Raw genomic sequence first — 14,065 nt, forward strand, 5'->3', positions numbered from 1 at the left:
CTGTTGTTGGCTGCTGTTTGTTGCATTCTCATGGTTTACCAGGTGCTGCTCCTGACACTGCACGTGTGGCATCTGCATGTCTTATCAGTTTCATTCCTGAGGTTCAGAGCTGTTATTCCCATTATCTTTATTTTACAGATGAGGAAACTGGTAATTAAGAGAGATTAAATGAATTTTACCTTGACAAATGGCTAATTGGCTTTGAATACAAGACTTCCAAGTCTGTACCAAGTTTACTATGCTGGACTTTAAAAAGTAGTTAAATCCAGTTGTTTTCCACTTTTGTTACTGAGTGTCCATGCAGGGTAAGTAAGTAATGCATTTTACGCCTGTCGTTTCTCCCTGCAGGGCAAACTTAGTCATTCAGTGTGAAAACTGGTGGAACTTAGCCAAGCAGTTTGCAAGCCGAAGCCCACCTCTGAATTTCTTGTCCAGCCCTGTGCAGAGGACGCTGATGAAGGCGCTTGTCTTGGGAGGGTTTGCACACATGGACACAGAAACCAAGCAGCAGTACTGGACAGAGGTAATGGCCCCCCTTATCTGCATGGCATCTCTGCATCACCCATGAAGTGAAAGTGAAATTTGCTCAGTTGTGTCTGACTCTTTACAACCCCATGGACTATACAGTCCATGGAATTCTCCAGGCCAGAATACCGGAGTGGGTAGCCATTCCCTTCTCCAGGGGATCTTCCCAACCCAGGGATCAAACCCAGGTCTCCCGCATTGCAGGTGGATTCTTTTCCAGCTGTGCTACCAGGGAAGCCCTGGTGTCTCAGTGTCCCCAGGGAAGCCATGTCACCTGTGGGGGTTCTGAAATAGCCCTGTTTCCAAATAAGGTCGTGTTCTGAGGTGCTAGGGGTTCAGACGTCAGCATTTCCATTTGGGGGGATGTAATTCAACCCATGGGCTTCCCAGGTGGTGCAGTGGTAAAGAATCCAGCTGCTGATGTAGGAGACCTATGTTTGATCCCTGGGTTGGAACAATCCCCTGGAGGAGGAAATGGCAACCCACCCCAGTATTCTTGCCTGGTCCATTCCATGAACAGAGGAACCTGGCGGGCTACAGTTTATGAGACTGCAAAGAGTTGGACACATGACTGAACACAGCATGAATGCAGTTCAACCCATAGCAGCCACCCTGGACACACTGTCTTATATAAGAAGGTTTCAACTGGCACTGAGAATTAGCAGTCTGTCATCTCTGTGATTGGATGCTCTCAGTGCTTGAGAAAGGGCATAAGAACAGAAATAGGCAATGGACTTTAGAACTGGATCAAAAACCAGCCCAGTCCCGTTTCTATTTAAATTTATTATCGTACGTGCAGCTTTAAATAGTATTAAGACATCCTCTTCGTGATTACTCATATTTACTTGTACCCACAGCGGGCCTCAGTATCTGGAGTTATGGTCTGTGCCAAGAGGAGTTGGTAAGGAAAGAGACAGACTCAGAGCTTATTGATCTTCACCCATAACAGAGGTTGGCAACTGCAGCCCGCAGGCCAAATCTGGCTGCTGTCTGAGTTTATAAATAAAGTTTTATTGAAATACAGTCACGCTTAATCAGTTACATCTTCTCCTTGGCTACTTCTACACTGCAGTGAAATCATAATTGAGTAGTTGGGCCAGAGATAGTGTGTCCTATGAAGTCTAAAATATCTACACTCTGGACCTTTATAAAGGATCTTTTTTTTTCCCCCTAATGGAAAAGAGATGAGAATAGTAACAGAATTCTGTGAATGGCATTGAGGAAGTCATGTTTTTTTCTTTTTCTTCTCAAATTACTGAAGGAAGGAAGATGATCGCATGCACTTACATGCTTTTTCATAAACAGTAACTTCTTTATTTCAGTTTTACTGGGATGTGATTGACATAGATCACTGTATAACTTTAAGGTTTGCGGCATAGTGGTTTAACTTACATATGTTGTGAAGTGCAGTGCTGCAGTAAGTTTAGTTAGCATCCATCATCTCATGGGTACCGAAAAAGAAGAAGCAATTAAAGAACATTTATTTTCTTGTGATGACAACTCCTGAGATTGCCTCTCTTAACCTTCCCACATCTCCTACAGCAGCGGTTAACTGTAGTCGCATCATGTATGGTATACAAGAGGGGCCTGAACATGTGACCCTGTACCTGGGGACACATGCCCACAATCTCCAGGGTGACCTCCTCCCAGACTCTGCACACAGGGTCATACCTCCACAGTCTCCAGGGTGACCCCTCCCAGACCCTGCACCTGAAGTCACATGTCCATAGTCTCCAGGGTGACTCCCTCCAGACCCTGTACCTGGGGTCACATGTCCACCGTCTCCAGGATGACCTCCTCCCAGACTCTGCACGCAGGGTCACATATTCACAATCTCCAGGGTGACCCCTCCCAGACCCTTCCCAGTGCTTCCTCATCCTGTAACGGGAAGTTTGTGCCTTTGTTCCTCCTTCCATAAATGAATGGCATGATTTCCTTGTTCTTATGGCCAAGTAATATTCCACTGTGTGTATGTACGTCACCTTCTTTCCCCATTTGTCTGTCAGTGGACAGACGGTTGCTGCCAAAGATGATTGCTGCCTCATCTTGGCTGTTGTAAATGGTGCTGCTGTGAACATCGGGTGCATGTATCTTTTTGAATTAGTGTTTCTTTTTTTCAGATAAATACCCAAGGTGGAATGACTGGATCATGTGCTAATTCTAATTTTAATTTTTTGAGGAACCACCATACTGTTTCCATAGTGGCTGCACCAACTCGAGTTCCCACTGACAGTGCATGGAGGTTCCCTTTCCTCCACATCCTCACCGGCACTTGTTTCTTGTCTTTCTGAGGATGGCCACTCTGACAGGTGTGAGGTATTTCACAGAGTTTTGACTTGGTTTTCCTGTTGCCTCATCATGTGAGCACCTTTCCATGTGCTGCTGGGTGATTTGTTTGACAGAAGTTAGGATCACCTTTGTTTTCTGCGCTTTTGCCTCCAACAATTAGAAATGTTATGGAAAGTGAATATTTGTCCAAATTGAAAAAACTTGGGAGTCACATGTTTAGAAAACCCATGCTTTATTTTCTAGGTTCTTCAGCCACTTCAGCAGCGGTTCTTGAGAGTGATAAACCAGGAGAACTTCCCACAGACATGCCAGCAGGAGGAGGTGAAGCAGGAGATCACGGCCACGCTGGAGGCCTTGTGCGGCATTGCTGAAGCCACCCAGGTGGACAACGTGGCCATCCTTTTTAACTTTCTTATGGACTTCCTTACCAATTGCATTGGGTTGATGGAAGTTTACAAAAACACGCCAGAGACAGTCAACCTCATTATAGAAGTTTTTGTTGAAGTTGCGCATAAGCAGATATGCTATCTTGGAGAGGTGAGTCTTTGGTCCCTTCCAGATCAGAGCTCCTGAGAGCTGTGTAACAGGGTAACAGATACTTCACACTGAGTGAACGTTATTTGAAATAATATTCTTGTACCCCCAAAGCATCGTTCAAAAAAACTATTTTCAAAAATTCAGAGTTCAGAGGATGGTTCATTGAATGAATGTAAATTCTTGCCCTGAAAATGTTAATGATCAGTCATTTCTTTTGACTAGTGTTTTACTCCTTATTCAAATGAAGACTATTTGATAAAACAGTTGGATTATGGTAAAAAATTGTAACCAAGTTCTCTGTGGTGGAACTCTAGGACTTAGAATCTGAGATGGTGATTTGTGTCTTTGTTTTGTTATCAGATGAATGTTTAGACAGACTAAGTTCTTTTATATTCAGTCAGCAAAGATGTTCCCGATTTGTGTTTTGTTGTTGTTGCTGTTAGATCAAAGTGGTGGTTTAGTCGCTCAGTCATGTCTGACTCTGCCACCCCACGGGCTGTAGCCTGCCAGGCTCCACTGTCCGTGGGATTCTCCAAGCAAGAATACTGGAGTGGGTTGCCATTTCCTTCTCCATTAGATCAAAGGAAACTGCTCAAAAGTGAGGTTTCATTCTGTAAATGGTGTTAAGTGTCATCACAGGTACGTTGTTCAGTGGTTAGGCTAGGGCTGTTTATTCTAATCTTTGGTACTCTGTGCTTCTGCAAGTTAAACCATTTTCAAAATAAAGCTTGTCATACAAGAAGTTGAAGTAGTAAAGCAGTTCTGTTGCCAAAATCATATTGTCTTCTCATGTGTAATATCAAATGCACACAAAGTGTCAAATTTTATGTTAGAATACTACTAGTACTTTAAATGCAACTGTAATCTTATGCTTTTCCATTTTTTTTAATGCTTTAATATAGTTTAAAACAAGTGTTAGAGCAACTGTCAGAATTTAGAGTAAATTTATTATATCCAAATTTAAATATTCTTTGATATTTATGTTTGTTTCCCAGCCAGGTTCTCCCCAGTAGCATAACTTCTGCCTGCTTTTTTCCAGTCCAAAGCCATGAACTTGTATGAAGCCTGCCTCACTCTGCTGCAAGTGTATTCAAAGAATAACTTGGGGCGGCAGAGAATTGATGTCACGGCCGAGGAGGAGCAGTACCAGGACCTTCTCCTCATCATGGAGCTTCTGACCAACCTTCTGTCCAAAGAGTTCATAGATTTCAGTGACACAGGTAATGTGTGCGAGGCTTTGGTGTGGCCTCCCCGGGAAGCTCCGTTCACACGGTAGGCGGAGTTGGTCTCTGTGGCTGTGGGGGCGGGGTGGAGGCCCAGCGCCCCGTGTGCCAGGCTCTCCTCTTCCAGGGACGTCAGTGCTGGTGTCTGCCCTTCACAAGGTTCCGGTTGGTGCCAGGCATGCTCCTATCCAGCAGCTTGAGGCTGGCACCACTGCTCACTCACGTGAGGGAGGAGGACACAGCACAGAGAGGCTGTGCCACTTGCGCAGAGGTTCACAGCTAGCAGGGCTGGTGCTCACATCCCCACATGGGATTGCAGAGCCATTGTCTTCAGAGTTAGTTTTATTGACTCTCTCCTCTGTGTCCTCTGAGGTATGCCTAGGGAACCTGAGCCCTTGGTCAGTGCGTCTTGGGAGCCACTGAAGTTGGGTGCTGGCACACCACTCTGTGAAACCCTACACTGGGGCCTCCCCACCAGCAGGACCTGGGGGAAGTCTGTTAGCTGTGCTGGGCCTCCCTCACTGTAGAGGGGGTGTGATAGTGCCTGTCCAGTCAGGTGGGTTAACGATGAGCTGCAAGGTACTCCTGATACCTGTTCTCGTCACTTACGGTCTTGTCACCTCCGCTGTCACAGGCCAGTGCGTCTGGGTGATTCGACCTCATGGGTACTGCTGTCTCCTCAGAAACCTCCCACACCCTGGGCTCAGCACACCTGACACTGGACACTGTTCTTTGCACTGGTCACTTTCCTGTCCACTCGCCAGTGGTTTCTGGCAGTCTGCCCTGTGTCAGGGCCCTGAGATGACGGGCCTTCACTGCCCACTGTCTCCAGGCCTGGCTGCTCACGCGGGTGTTGGTCCTGGGGTTCCTGATTCCTTCAGGCTGGCACTGCGTCACCTTTCCTAGATCAGGTGACCCTGTAACACCTCACGCTGTCCTGACCTTTCCCTCGAAGGGTGTGTATGACACGACTTGCTGAGGTTCGAGCACTGTGCCCATTAGTGTGTGGACTTCTGAGGGGAGTGTGGACCATAGTACGTGAGCCCTGAGCCCCGACTGGAGTTGAGAACTGAGATTGGGAGGGACAGAGAGCTTTGTGTGAAGGGCATTCGGAGGGGACAGAAGACCCAAGGCACCCCCCCCAGGAGTGAGCCATGGAAAAGAGGTTATGGGTCACTGTGGATGGGCAGGTTTTCAGAATAAAAAAAGGATTAAAATCATAATAACCCGTTAGAAAAGAAATTGAGGCCAAAATGCTCAGGATTGAAAGTACTAAATAAAGTTAAAAAGAATAAAGGTGGGTAGAGTTGAAATCTAGAAGGAAAAAAATGAAGACAGTTAAAGTACACAATGATAAAGCAGCAGCATTAGCTGATAAAACAGATGGTAAAATTGAAAAGAATGTTTTTAAGTGATTATTTTAAAAATAAAGATAATAGGTGAGATAAGATAGAAAATATTTTAATATTATGAAATAAAATTAATAACACTGGGTGAGATATCAAAGCACATTTGAAAGTGAGCCTCTGAGCGACGTTCCTGGGGGAGCCGGCGGCTGCAGAGCCAAGTGCCACAGTCCAGGCCCAGAGCCTGTCCCTTGAGCAGGTGTGGGGCGCAGGGAGCCCCACGAGCGGCCCAGGCTTCCTGCCAGTGGGGCCGAGATTCAGCAGTGCCCGGCTGTGGATGGTAGGGTCCTCCCAGCTGGAGCTGAGCCTCTGGAGAGAAGGACAGAATTACACTGAAAACATGATTTTTAAGTAGAGGTAGGGTTTTTTTTTTTTAACCCCATTTTTTTTCCTCCTTGTTGTGAGTGTAATATGCTCATAGTAGAAAAGATGTGAAATATAGAGACGGAAAAATCACCCATCCTTTGACTTAATCCAGAGTCAGCTGTTTCAATTGCTTTTTGTTAATTTCTCTTTGGGTTATTTTGTACAATTTTTTTATGGTCATAGTCCAAATATAATTTTATATTCTGCCTTTTTCATTGTTAGCTTTTCCCTTGTCATTAACACATCTCATGACTTTCTCATGGTTGCATGTTAACCCACCTGTTTTCCTAATATTGAACATTTGAAATACAGTTTCTTAGATGTTTATTATGGGTTTTGGTCCTTCATCCATTTAGGTCTTAAGAGTCTTAGTAATTTATGCCTCATTTTTGGATTAAGAATAATAATTATTTGTCATATTAGCAACTTTTAAAAAAAACCTCTATTTTGTGTAATATTCCAGTGTTTTTCTCCATTCCTTTTCAGCTTAGAAAAATCCCACATACCTAGGAGAAAAATGACTACTGCTATGGAAATAATTTACTCCACAATATGACACAATATTGTGTCAGTGGAGTCAACTTTACTTTTCAAAAAACGTTGATGAAGCATTAGTTTTACTTTCATCGCTGTAGAACGATAATGTCAACACAGAATACCTGCACCCAGTGCTCAGACCCTTAGAGCGAAGCAGGAAAGGAGGACCCGGGTGTCTGTGTCATCCTGCCGTGGATTTGTTTTGTCCTGGGGCGTGACTCCACTTTCACTGTCAGGTGGGAGAGCATATCCGTCTGTTGATGTTGCAGCTGTAAGACCGCTTTGTTGTCACATTGCAGATGAAGTGTTCAGAGGCCAGGAGCCTGGGCCAGCAGCGAGCAGATCTGTGTCGGCAGCCGACGTTGTGTTATATGGAGTGAACCTGATCCTGCCCTTGATGTCACAGGACCTCTTGAAGGTACGTGAAGAGAGGAATGGGAACGTTGAAACCATGCGTTCTTGAACGTGAAGGTTCAGGATACCGGAACACAAGTGCGTGTCTGATTTAATTAAGGGGCTAGTACCTGTGAAATGTGCCTGAAAACAGCCTGCGTGTTACTATGCTGTGTCCTTCACACCTGTGCCTGCCCCAGCCCTGTGCCCATTGGTCCCTCGGTGCCAGGGAAAGACTGGGTCTTTTAGAGACCGAGTGCTAGTATCTGCTGGCCGCTTGTGTACAGCAGATACAGTAGGTTGTGTGTGTGGTTGTATGTGTAGGTGTGTCCTCTGGTACTTTCCCAGCACATGCCCAGGCTGAGGGGCTGGGCAGCAGGGTACATCCCAGCCGCTCCTGGACAAGCAGATGGAGAGAGCAGGGCTCACTCAGCTGGTCATGCTCTCTGTGTCTCACTGCACTGGGCCTTGTCTCCTCTCACCAGTCTATGTTGAGGGTGTGCTGGTGACAAGGCCTCACACCCCTTCTCTCCTGCCCACCCCAGAACCATCCAGGAGTAGGAGGAAGAGGAAGAGGGGGCTGGGTGCTACACAGAATGGGGGGAAGGGCAGAACCTGAGGAGCGTGTGCTACACAGAAGGTGGGGTGGGGCCGACCCTGAGCAGCATGTGTGTACACACAATCGGGGGGCAAACCCTGAGGGGCGTGTGTGCACACAGAATGGTGGGGGAGGCCCTGAGGGGCGTGTGCATACACAGAATGTGGGGCAGACCCTGAGGGGAGTGTATACACACAATGGGGGGAGACCCTGAGGAGCATGTGCTACACGGAATGTGGGGCAGACCCTGAAGAGTGTGTGTACACAGAATGGGGAGGCAGACCTCGAGGAGCATGTGCTACACAGAGTGGGGGGAGACCCTGAGAAGCGTGTGTACACAGAACGGGAGGCAGACCCTGAGGAGTGTGTGTACGCAGAATGGGGACAGAGAGAGACCCTGAGGGGTGTGTACAGTTGAGGGTTAGGGTGAGGGTTGTTAGTTCCCAGCACAAGATCTATTAGTTCCTAACATACTTGCTTTATTGTAACTTTTTTTTACCATCTTGTGTCTTTGTGTTTTCTGTATCCTGTATGTGTTTAAAACAAACGGTTGGAAGCTTGATGCTTAATGTTTTGTTCCACTAATGAAAACAGGTATCATTGAACATCTAAATATTTAATATTTCTTTTTCAGTTTCCAACTCTGTGTAATCAGTACTACAAATTAATCACATTTATCTGTGAGATTTTTCCTGAGAAAATACCACAGCTTCCTGAAGATCTTTTTAAAAGTCTGATGTACTCGCTGGAACTAGGAATGACATCATATCCTTTAAATGCGTGTCATGAGCACTTGGCACTGGGGAAAGAGGGTGCTTGAAGAAGCATTTTCAGGAGTTGTGTTTTTCGTTTTGTTGTTCAGTCTTATTTCTTGAAAAGCAGCGTCTCTTAGGTACAATGATGCTGTGTTTCTTTGTGACTTTGCCTCACCTTGGCCTCCTTTTGCAGATCCCAGGGTCTCTGGTCCCTGGTCCCAGAGTCCTGTCTGACGGAGCCCAGTCAGTGGACGGGCCCTGTTGCTGGCCTCTGATCTTGGTCCTGCTCGGTTGTGTGCATTGCAGTCAGGGCACATGGAAACCCCCAGTCCTGGGCCCCAGACCCGTGCGGGCAGGCTGGGCCACAGTGCGGATCCTCGTCTCTCATCTCCCACAGCAGATTCCCACGTACTCACTTCAGTGCGCTCACTTCTAGAACAGCCGTCCACTGGCTGACACTCTAAGTGTTGTGTTCTGAGTCACAGCTCTCTGTGCTCATTGTTCTTTGACCGTGGTGATCAGAATGAGTTCGGAGGTTTGCCAGCTGTGCCTGGAAGCCTTGACTCCATTAGCTGAGCAGTGTGCAAAAGCCCAGGAGACCGACGCGCCCCTCTTCCTGGCCACGAGGCACTTCCTTAAGGTGAGGTGCTGGGCCTTCCCACCAGCCGGTGCCGACAGCTTTATCCCTGACAAGGCTGTCTTTCTTTCCACTGTGGTTTCTGGAGCTCAGCTTCCTAGCATCCTTGGATACCACTCCTGTGTTGCTTTGTGTTCTTGAAATTCCACGTGGTGACTGTACCAGGAATTCAATAATCAGATAACTTCATTTACCACAGCAAGCAATAACATCTTCACGTTTGTCCTTGGGTTTTTAGAAAACCATTTCTTTACTTTTTAGAGTTACTTAATAAACAAGAATAACTACCACCTTCTTTTTCCCTCTTGGAATGGGGAGGCACTGAAGGGTGGTACGGTCGTCCGTGTCTTTATTGAGAGGTGTTCCTGTGTCTTTCAGCTGGTGTTTGATATGCTGGTCTTGCAGAAGCACAGCACGGAGATGACCACCGCGGCCGGCGAGGCCTTCTACACGCTGGTATGCCTGCACCAGGTACTGGCGTGTCCCTGGGCCTCTCCTGGCTCATGTGGCCGGGGTGGGGGTGTTGGACGGACGGGCCGCTTGTTCTCAGGGACTGGGCCTCCGTGTGTCTGCTCCTTCCTGGAAGCCTTGTTCTCTGTAGCTCGGGCGTTCTCCATGTTTATCTGACAAGCTGTTCATAAGTAGTTACTTTCCCTTCTCCACTGTCATTACCATCCTTTGCTTGATGGCTACCCTAAAACTTGTCCTGAACACTTGTGCTGGAAGACACGGTCTCTGTCCTTGAGGAACTCACAGATGTGCAAGGAAACAAGATACCCAGTTTTGCTTGGGGACCCCGAGGAGTCTGCGCTCAGGAAGCATGGAAAGCCGCAGTGTGTCGTCTCCTAGGACAGGGTGGACAGCTGTGGGCGGTTGGAGCCTGGAGGGCATGTGCAGTGCCCCCTTGACGGGGCGGGCATGCCCATCTTCCACAGCTCCCTGTCCCCCTTCCCAGTGGAGGGGGTGCCTGTGGGTGCAGGGTAGGTACAGAGGCTGTGCATTTGCTGGGCCTAGGACCCAGGGTAGGTTTTGAAGAGCCTCACATGCTACTTAAAGACCACCTTCCTGCAGCACCTGGCTCCAGAGGGCTCAGGGACTCTTCTCACCTCTGCCACATGTGGTGCCCAGCTTAGGGGAGGGGTGCTCCTCCATTACCTGCTTCCTTCCCTCTGCCACCTTCCCTCCACCCCTGGACATAAACCATTACATCTTGGTGGCATTTTAGAAAACACAGGCACATGTCGTAGAAAAGAGGGCAGGGCGTCAGGCTAGTGATGTGTGTGTGTGTGTGTGTGTGTGTGTGTGTGTACACTCAGTCCCTGTGCACAGGCCTGCCTTCCTGGGGGCAGTTAGGCCAGCTCCATGCTGGGGGGTGGGGTGGGGTGTGTGCCTCACCCCTCTTGTCCAGATGGGTTTAGCATCTGGCTTCCCCACTTGGGTTCACGATGCCCCGAGAAACTCAGGAGAAGGAGTAACACCCGCTTTTTTCATGGTGCTTATTTTAGAAAGCTGCCCTGCCTGCGTTCCCTTAACCCGCACCCTGTTGGCCGTGCCAGGCTTTATTGTGGAGGGCGTCACAGGCAGGGAAACCACGCCCACTACCGCCCCACGCCACTGAGCACGGAGCACACCTCCCTTCTGCTGCAGGGGAGGCCGGGCCATGCCCCTCCCCACCCCCCGCCCCGCTCCTGTCTGCACTTGATGCAAGTGCTGTGTCGTTGCTCTGCGGGTAGGATTTCTGCATCGACCTCCAGGAAACCTGGGAGTCAGCTTGAAGACTTAGGGCCCAGGAGTCTACCATAAATCTACCCACCAAGAATATCGTAAAATGCAAAAAAAAAAAAAGTGCTTTGAAACAGCAGGGAGAGATAGCGGCACAAGGTAGGTGATCCTTTGGGCTCTGGACGCGGGTTCTTGGGCTCTTTCTTGCTCAAAGCCCTCTGGTCTTGGGTATGTCCTTGCCTCTCTTTGTGGAGAGCTTTTGTCTGTGAAGCAGGGGTGTCAGCTGTGTCTGCCTCACAGGCTTGTTACACAGCAGTGAGTTAGCAGTGGAAAAGCTCAGAGCAGGAAGTGTCAAGGATCAGAAGAGCTGCTGGCCTGCCTTTTGGGCCCTGCAGCCCACTGATTGGTGTTTTGTGTAGCATCTGAGGACGGTCATGCTCTTCTGTACTTACCTTAGGGATGCTCTGCACCCTTCTCTTTTCAACAGGCAGAGTACTCGGAACTAGTGGAAACACTGCTGTCGAGTCAGCAAGACCCAGTCATTTACCAGAGGCTAGCTGATGCCTTCAACAAGCTGACTGCGAGCAGCACACCCCCTGCGCTGGACCGGAAGCAGAAGATGGCCTTCCTGAAGAGTTTAGAAGAGTTTATGGCAAATGTTGGTGGTCTCCTTTGTGTAAAATAAACAACAAAGCTTTATGCTGTACCAGACCCTTCCTGCGAAGTGCACTGAATTGCTGAGAGTTGACTAGAGTCTTGTCCTGTTCATCAATCCCACGGCCGCTCGGACTCTGGAGAGCCTGCCAGCTCGGGGTGTGATGCGGGGAGAGTCATCTCGAATCGGCTTCTGCTGTAGGCGTCAGCCGCCTTGTGGCGTAGGGCTTGTACTTTGTCAAATGAAACTCAGTATGTGTGCAAACACACGTGGGCACCAGGAAGTACATCCCCAGTGCCTTTTCCCTCTTTGACAGAGCATCAGGTGGCCGCCAGCGTCCAGTCTTGTCATTACAGACAACTGGATGTCTGCTCGGCCACTGGCCGTTGACGGCACATCACCGAGGAGTTGGTTGAAAGGGTGGACCCCGGGGCCCAACCATGGACCCTTAGAGTTTGTTTGTTGGACCCTGGATTCTTCATTTTAACAAGCTCCTCTCCTCTGCCATCCCGCAGCTTTCAGTCAGTGCGGGAGACACTGAACGCTTCCAGCGATGTGCGCCCCCCCATCCCCGGCCCAGTCTGGTCCTTCTTTGGGAGGGGCAAGTGCTCCAACCAGAGAAGGGTACCAGGGTGGGTGTCTGTGGCCTCCCATTGCCCCCTGTCTGCTGGGTCATGGCAGCCTGACCACTGCAGGTCCTGTGAACCTGCTCTGATGCCTGAACCAGAGGAGGAAAATGTGTGTCTATTTTTGTTCCATAAAAATAACTTTAGGAACTGTAGCCATTTCATTGCCTTAATTTTGAGAAGAAATTACAAAAAGAAGCAGATTGTTTTAGTAAGAAATCAAGTCTTGACGCTTCAGAGTTGGTTTAGGGTGTTGGCTGCTAAACACCAGGGCCCGTTTGATTGTGTTTTCGTGGTTTTGTGGGTGAAATGAAAGGCTCATTCATACCTAGTCTAACTTTCTGAGTACGTTTCTGTTTCTGTCCACCCTCGTGGTCCGTGGCTGTTACTCTGCTCTGAATGGCTTGCTTAAGCAATAACTCTTTTTAAGAATGTGAATTGCTGGTTCATACACGTAAAACGTGGGGATGTCAGAGCAGTAATTACCCTCATTTCACAGGAGCCATGTGAACTTAAGAGATTAAAAAGTTCACCTTAGATCTCCTTTGATTTTTCTAATCAGGATTTGTGTACTGCTGTCATACTCTCCTGAGCTCTGTGTGCCAGCTCAGATCACAGAAAGGAAAGCGAACTTATGACCAGCAGGCGTGTGACCCCGGCCCTTGTGGGTCAGGACCCACAGCATGGTCACAGAGGATGCGTGTGGTGCAGGCCCTGTGCTCCGGTCAGTTACGGGCCCCCAGCCTGTGCAGCCACTGCTGGACACAGAGCAAAGCCTCAGCTTTTTGTGGAATGTTCTCTTATTTGATCATGGCTGGTTAACAACTGAGGTGGAGCAGAAACGTCTCAGAAGATGTCTGGGGAAGCTGGTGTCCTCTTCCAGAAGTACACGTGTGACCACCTTCCTGAGATACTTGGGACAGTGCATTTACTTTTAGGGTTCTCTTTCCTTCCCTTAGAGAACTTGAAGTCAGAGGCAACAGGAGTCACTCTGTTTTTGTTTGTGTTGTTCTGGTGTTTGAGTGTCCCAGTGCCCTCGGGACCAGCAGTTGTGATCTAAATACATCTCTGTCCCTCTGCCTAAGGGCACCAAGATGCAGCCGACTGGGCCAGTCGGCTCTGTGACAAGACTGTACTCAAGTTGTTATTTAAAAGAAAGATAAGTGAAAAGGACTGCCTTGGTAAACAACAGGGCATCTGGACAGAGATGTCTTTGCTAAATTTGCCCATATTCTGTCACGATACTGTGTTTTCATTAGGAACCATTCAGCTGAATTGAGAGTTTCTTCAGCTTGGACCAAATGGTACTGAAAGTATCCTAAGACTGTGGGTTAGTGGCAGACTGGAAGGACGGGCCACCACCAAGCCTGGGTGGTTGGAGCCAGGCTCTTTCCGGGAGTTTGTGTGTGTGTTTTCCTGGTTGGATACCTGTTTAGTTTGGGTGCTGTGTTTTACTTTGCTATGTGTGTTGGCTTCCCAGTTTTGGAGGGTTCTGTTATAATGGTCTTGGCTGAGTGGGTGTCAAGAAGAACACTGGCTTAATTCTAGTAAATTGATTTTTACTATTAAAACTGACTTGTCAAAGGAGTTTTAAAAGCAAAAACATTATTTGTGCCCCTTTTTTATACATTCAAGGGACACCGTTGTGTATTTGAGTTCCTACATGAGTGTGTTTATACTTTATCTGGTTCACGGACAGTGTCCTTTCACCTCTGCTGTCAGCTCTTTCTTTCTCCATTTTCTTTTCCTTGGCCCTTCTGTCTCTGGAGGCGCAGCCCCCGCGGACTCTGTGGGAA

General features: G+C 48.2%; 1 protein-coding gene across 4 annotated transcripts in view; it reads left to right on the forward strand.

The window, feature by feature from the left end:
• XPO4 (exportin 4) overlaps window positions 1-11,699 on the forward strand; it is a 91,947-nt gene extending 80,248 nt beyond the window's left edge. For all 4 annotated transcript variants that reach the window (XM_061434987.1, XM_061434988.1, XM_061434989.1 and 1 more), the window contains 8 exons: window positions 349-523; window positions 3,058-3,351; window positions 4,391-4,571; window positions 7,183-7,301; window positions 8,509-8,639; window positions 9,152-9,269; window positions 9,645-9,737; window positions 11,476-11,699. In XM_061434987.1, the coding sequence (XP_061290971.1) occupies window positions 349-523; window positions 3,058-3,351; window positions 4,391-4,571; window positions 7,183-7,301; window positions 8,509-8,639; window positions 9,152-9,269; window positions 9,645-9,737; window positions 11,476-11,673 (1,309 nt within the window). In that variant the 3' untranslated portion in view covers window positions 11,674-11,699. The remainder of the gene's footprint in view (window positions 1-348; window positions 524-3,057; window positions 3,352-4,390; window positions 4,572-7,182; window positions 7,302-8,508; window positions 8,640-9,151; window positions 9,270-9,644; window positions 9,738-11,475) is intronic.
• Window positions 11,700-14,065: the final 2,366 nt, after the last annotated feature.

Source organism: Bos javanicus, chromosome 12 (genome assembly GCF_032452875.1).
Source record: "Bos javanicus breed banteng chromosome 12, ARS-OSU_banteng_1.0, whole genome shotgun sequence".
In the NCBI taxonomy this organism is placed as follows: domain Eukaryota; kingdom Metazoa; phylum Chordata; class Mammalia; order Artiodactyla; family Bovidae; genus Bos; species Bos javanicus.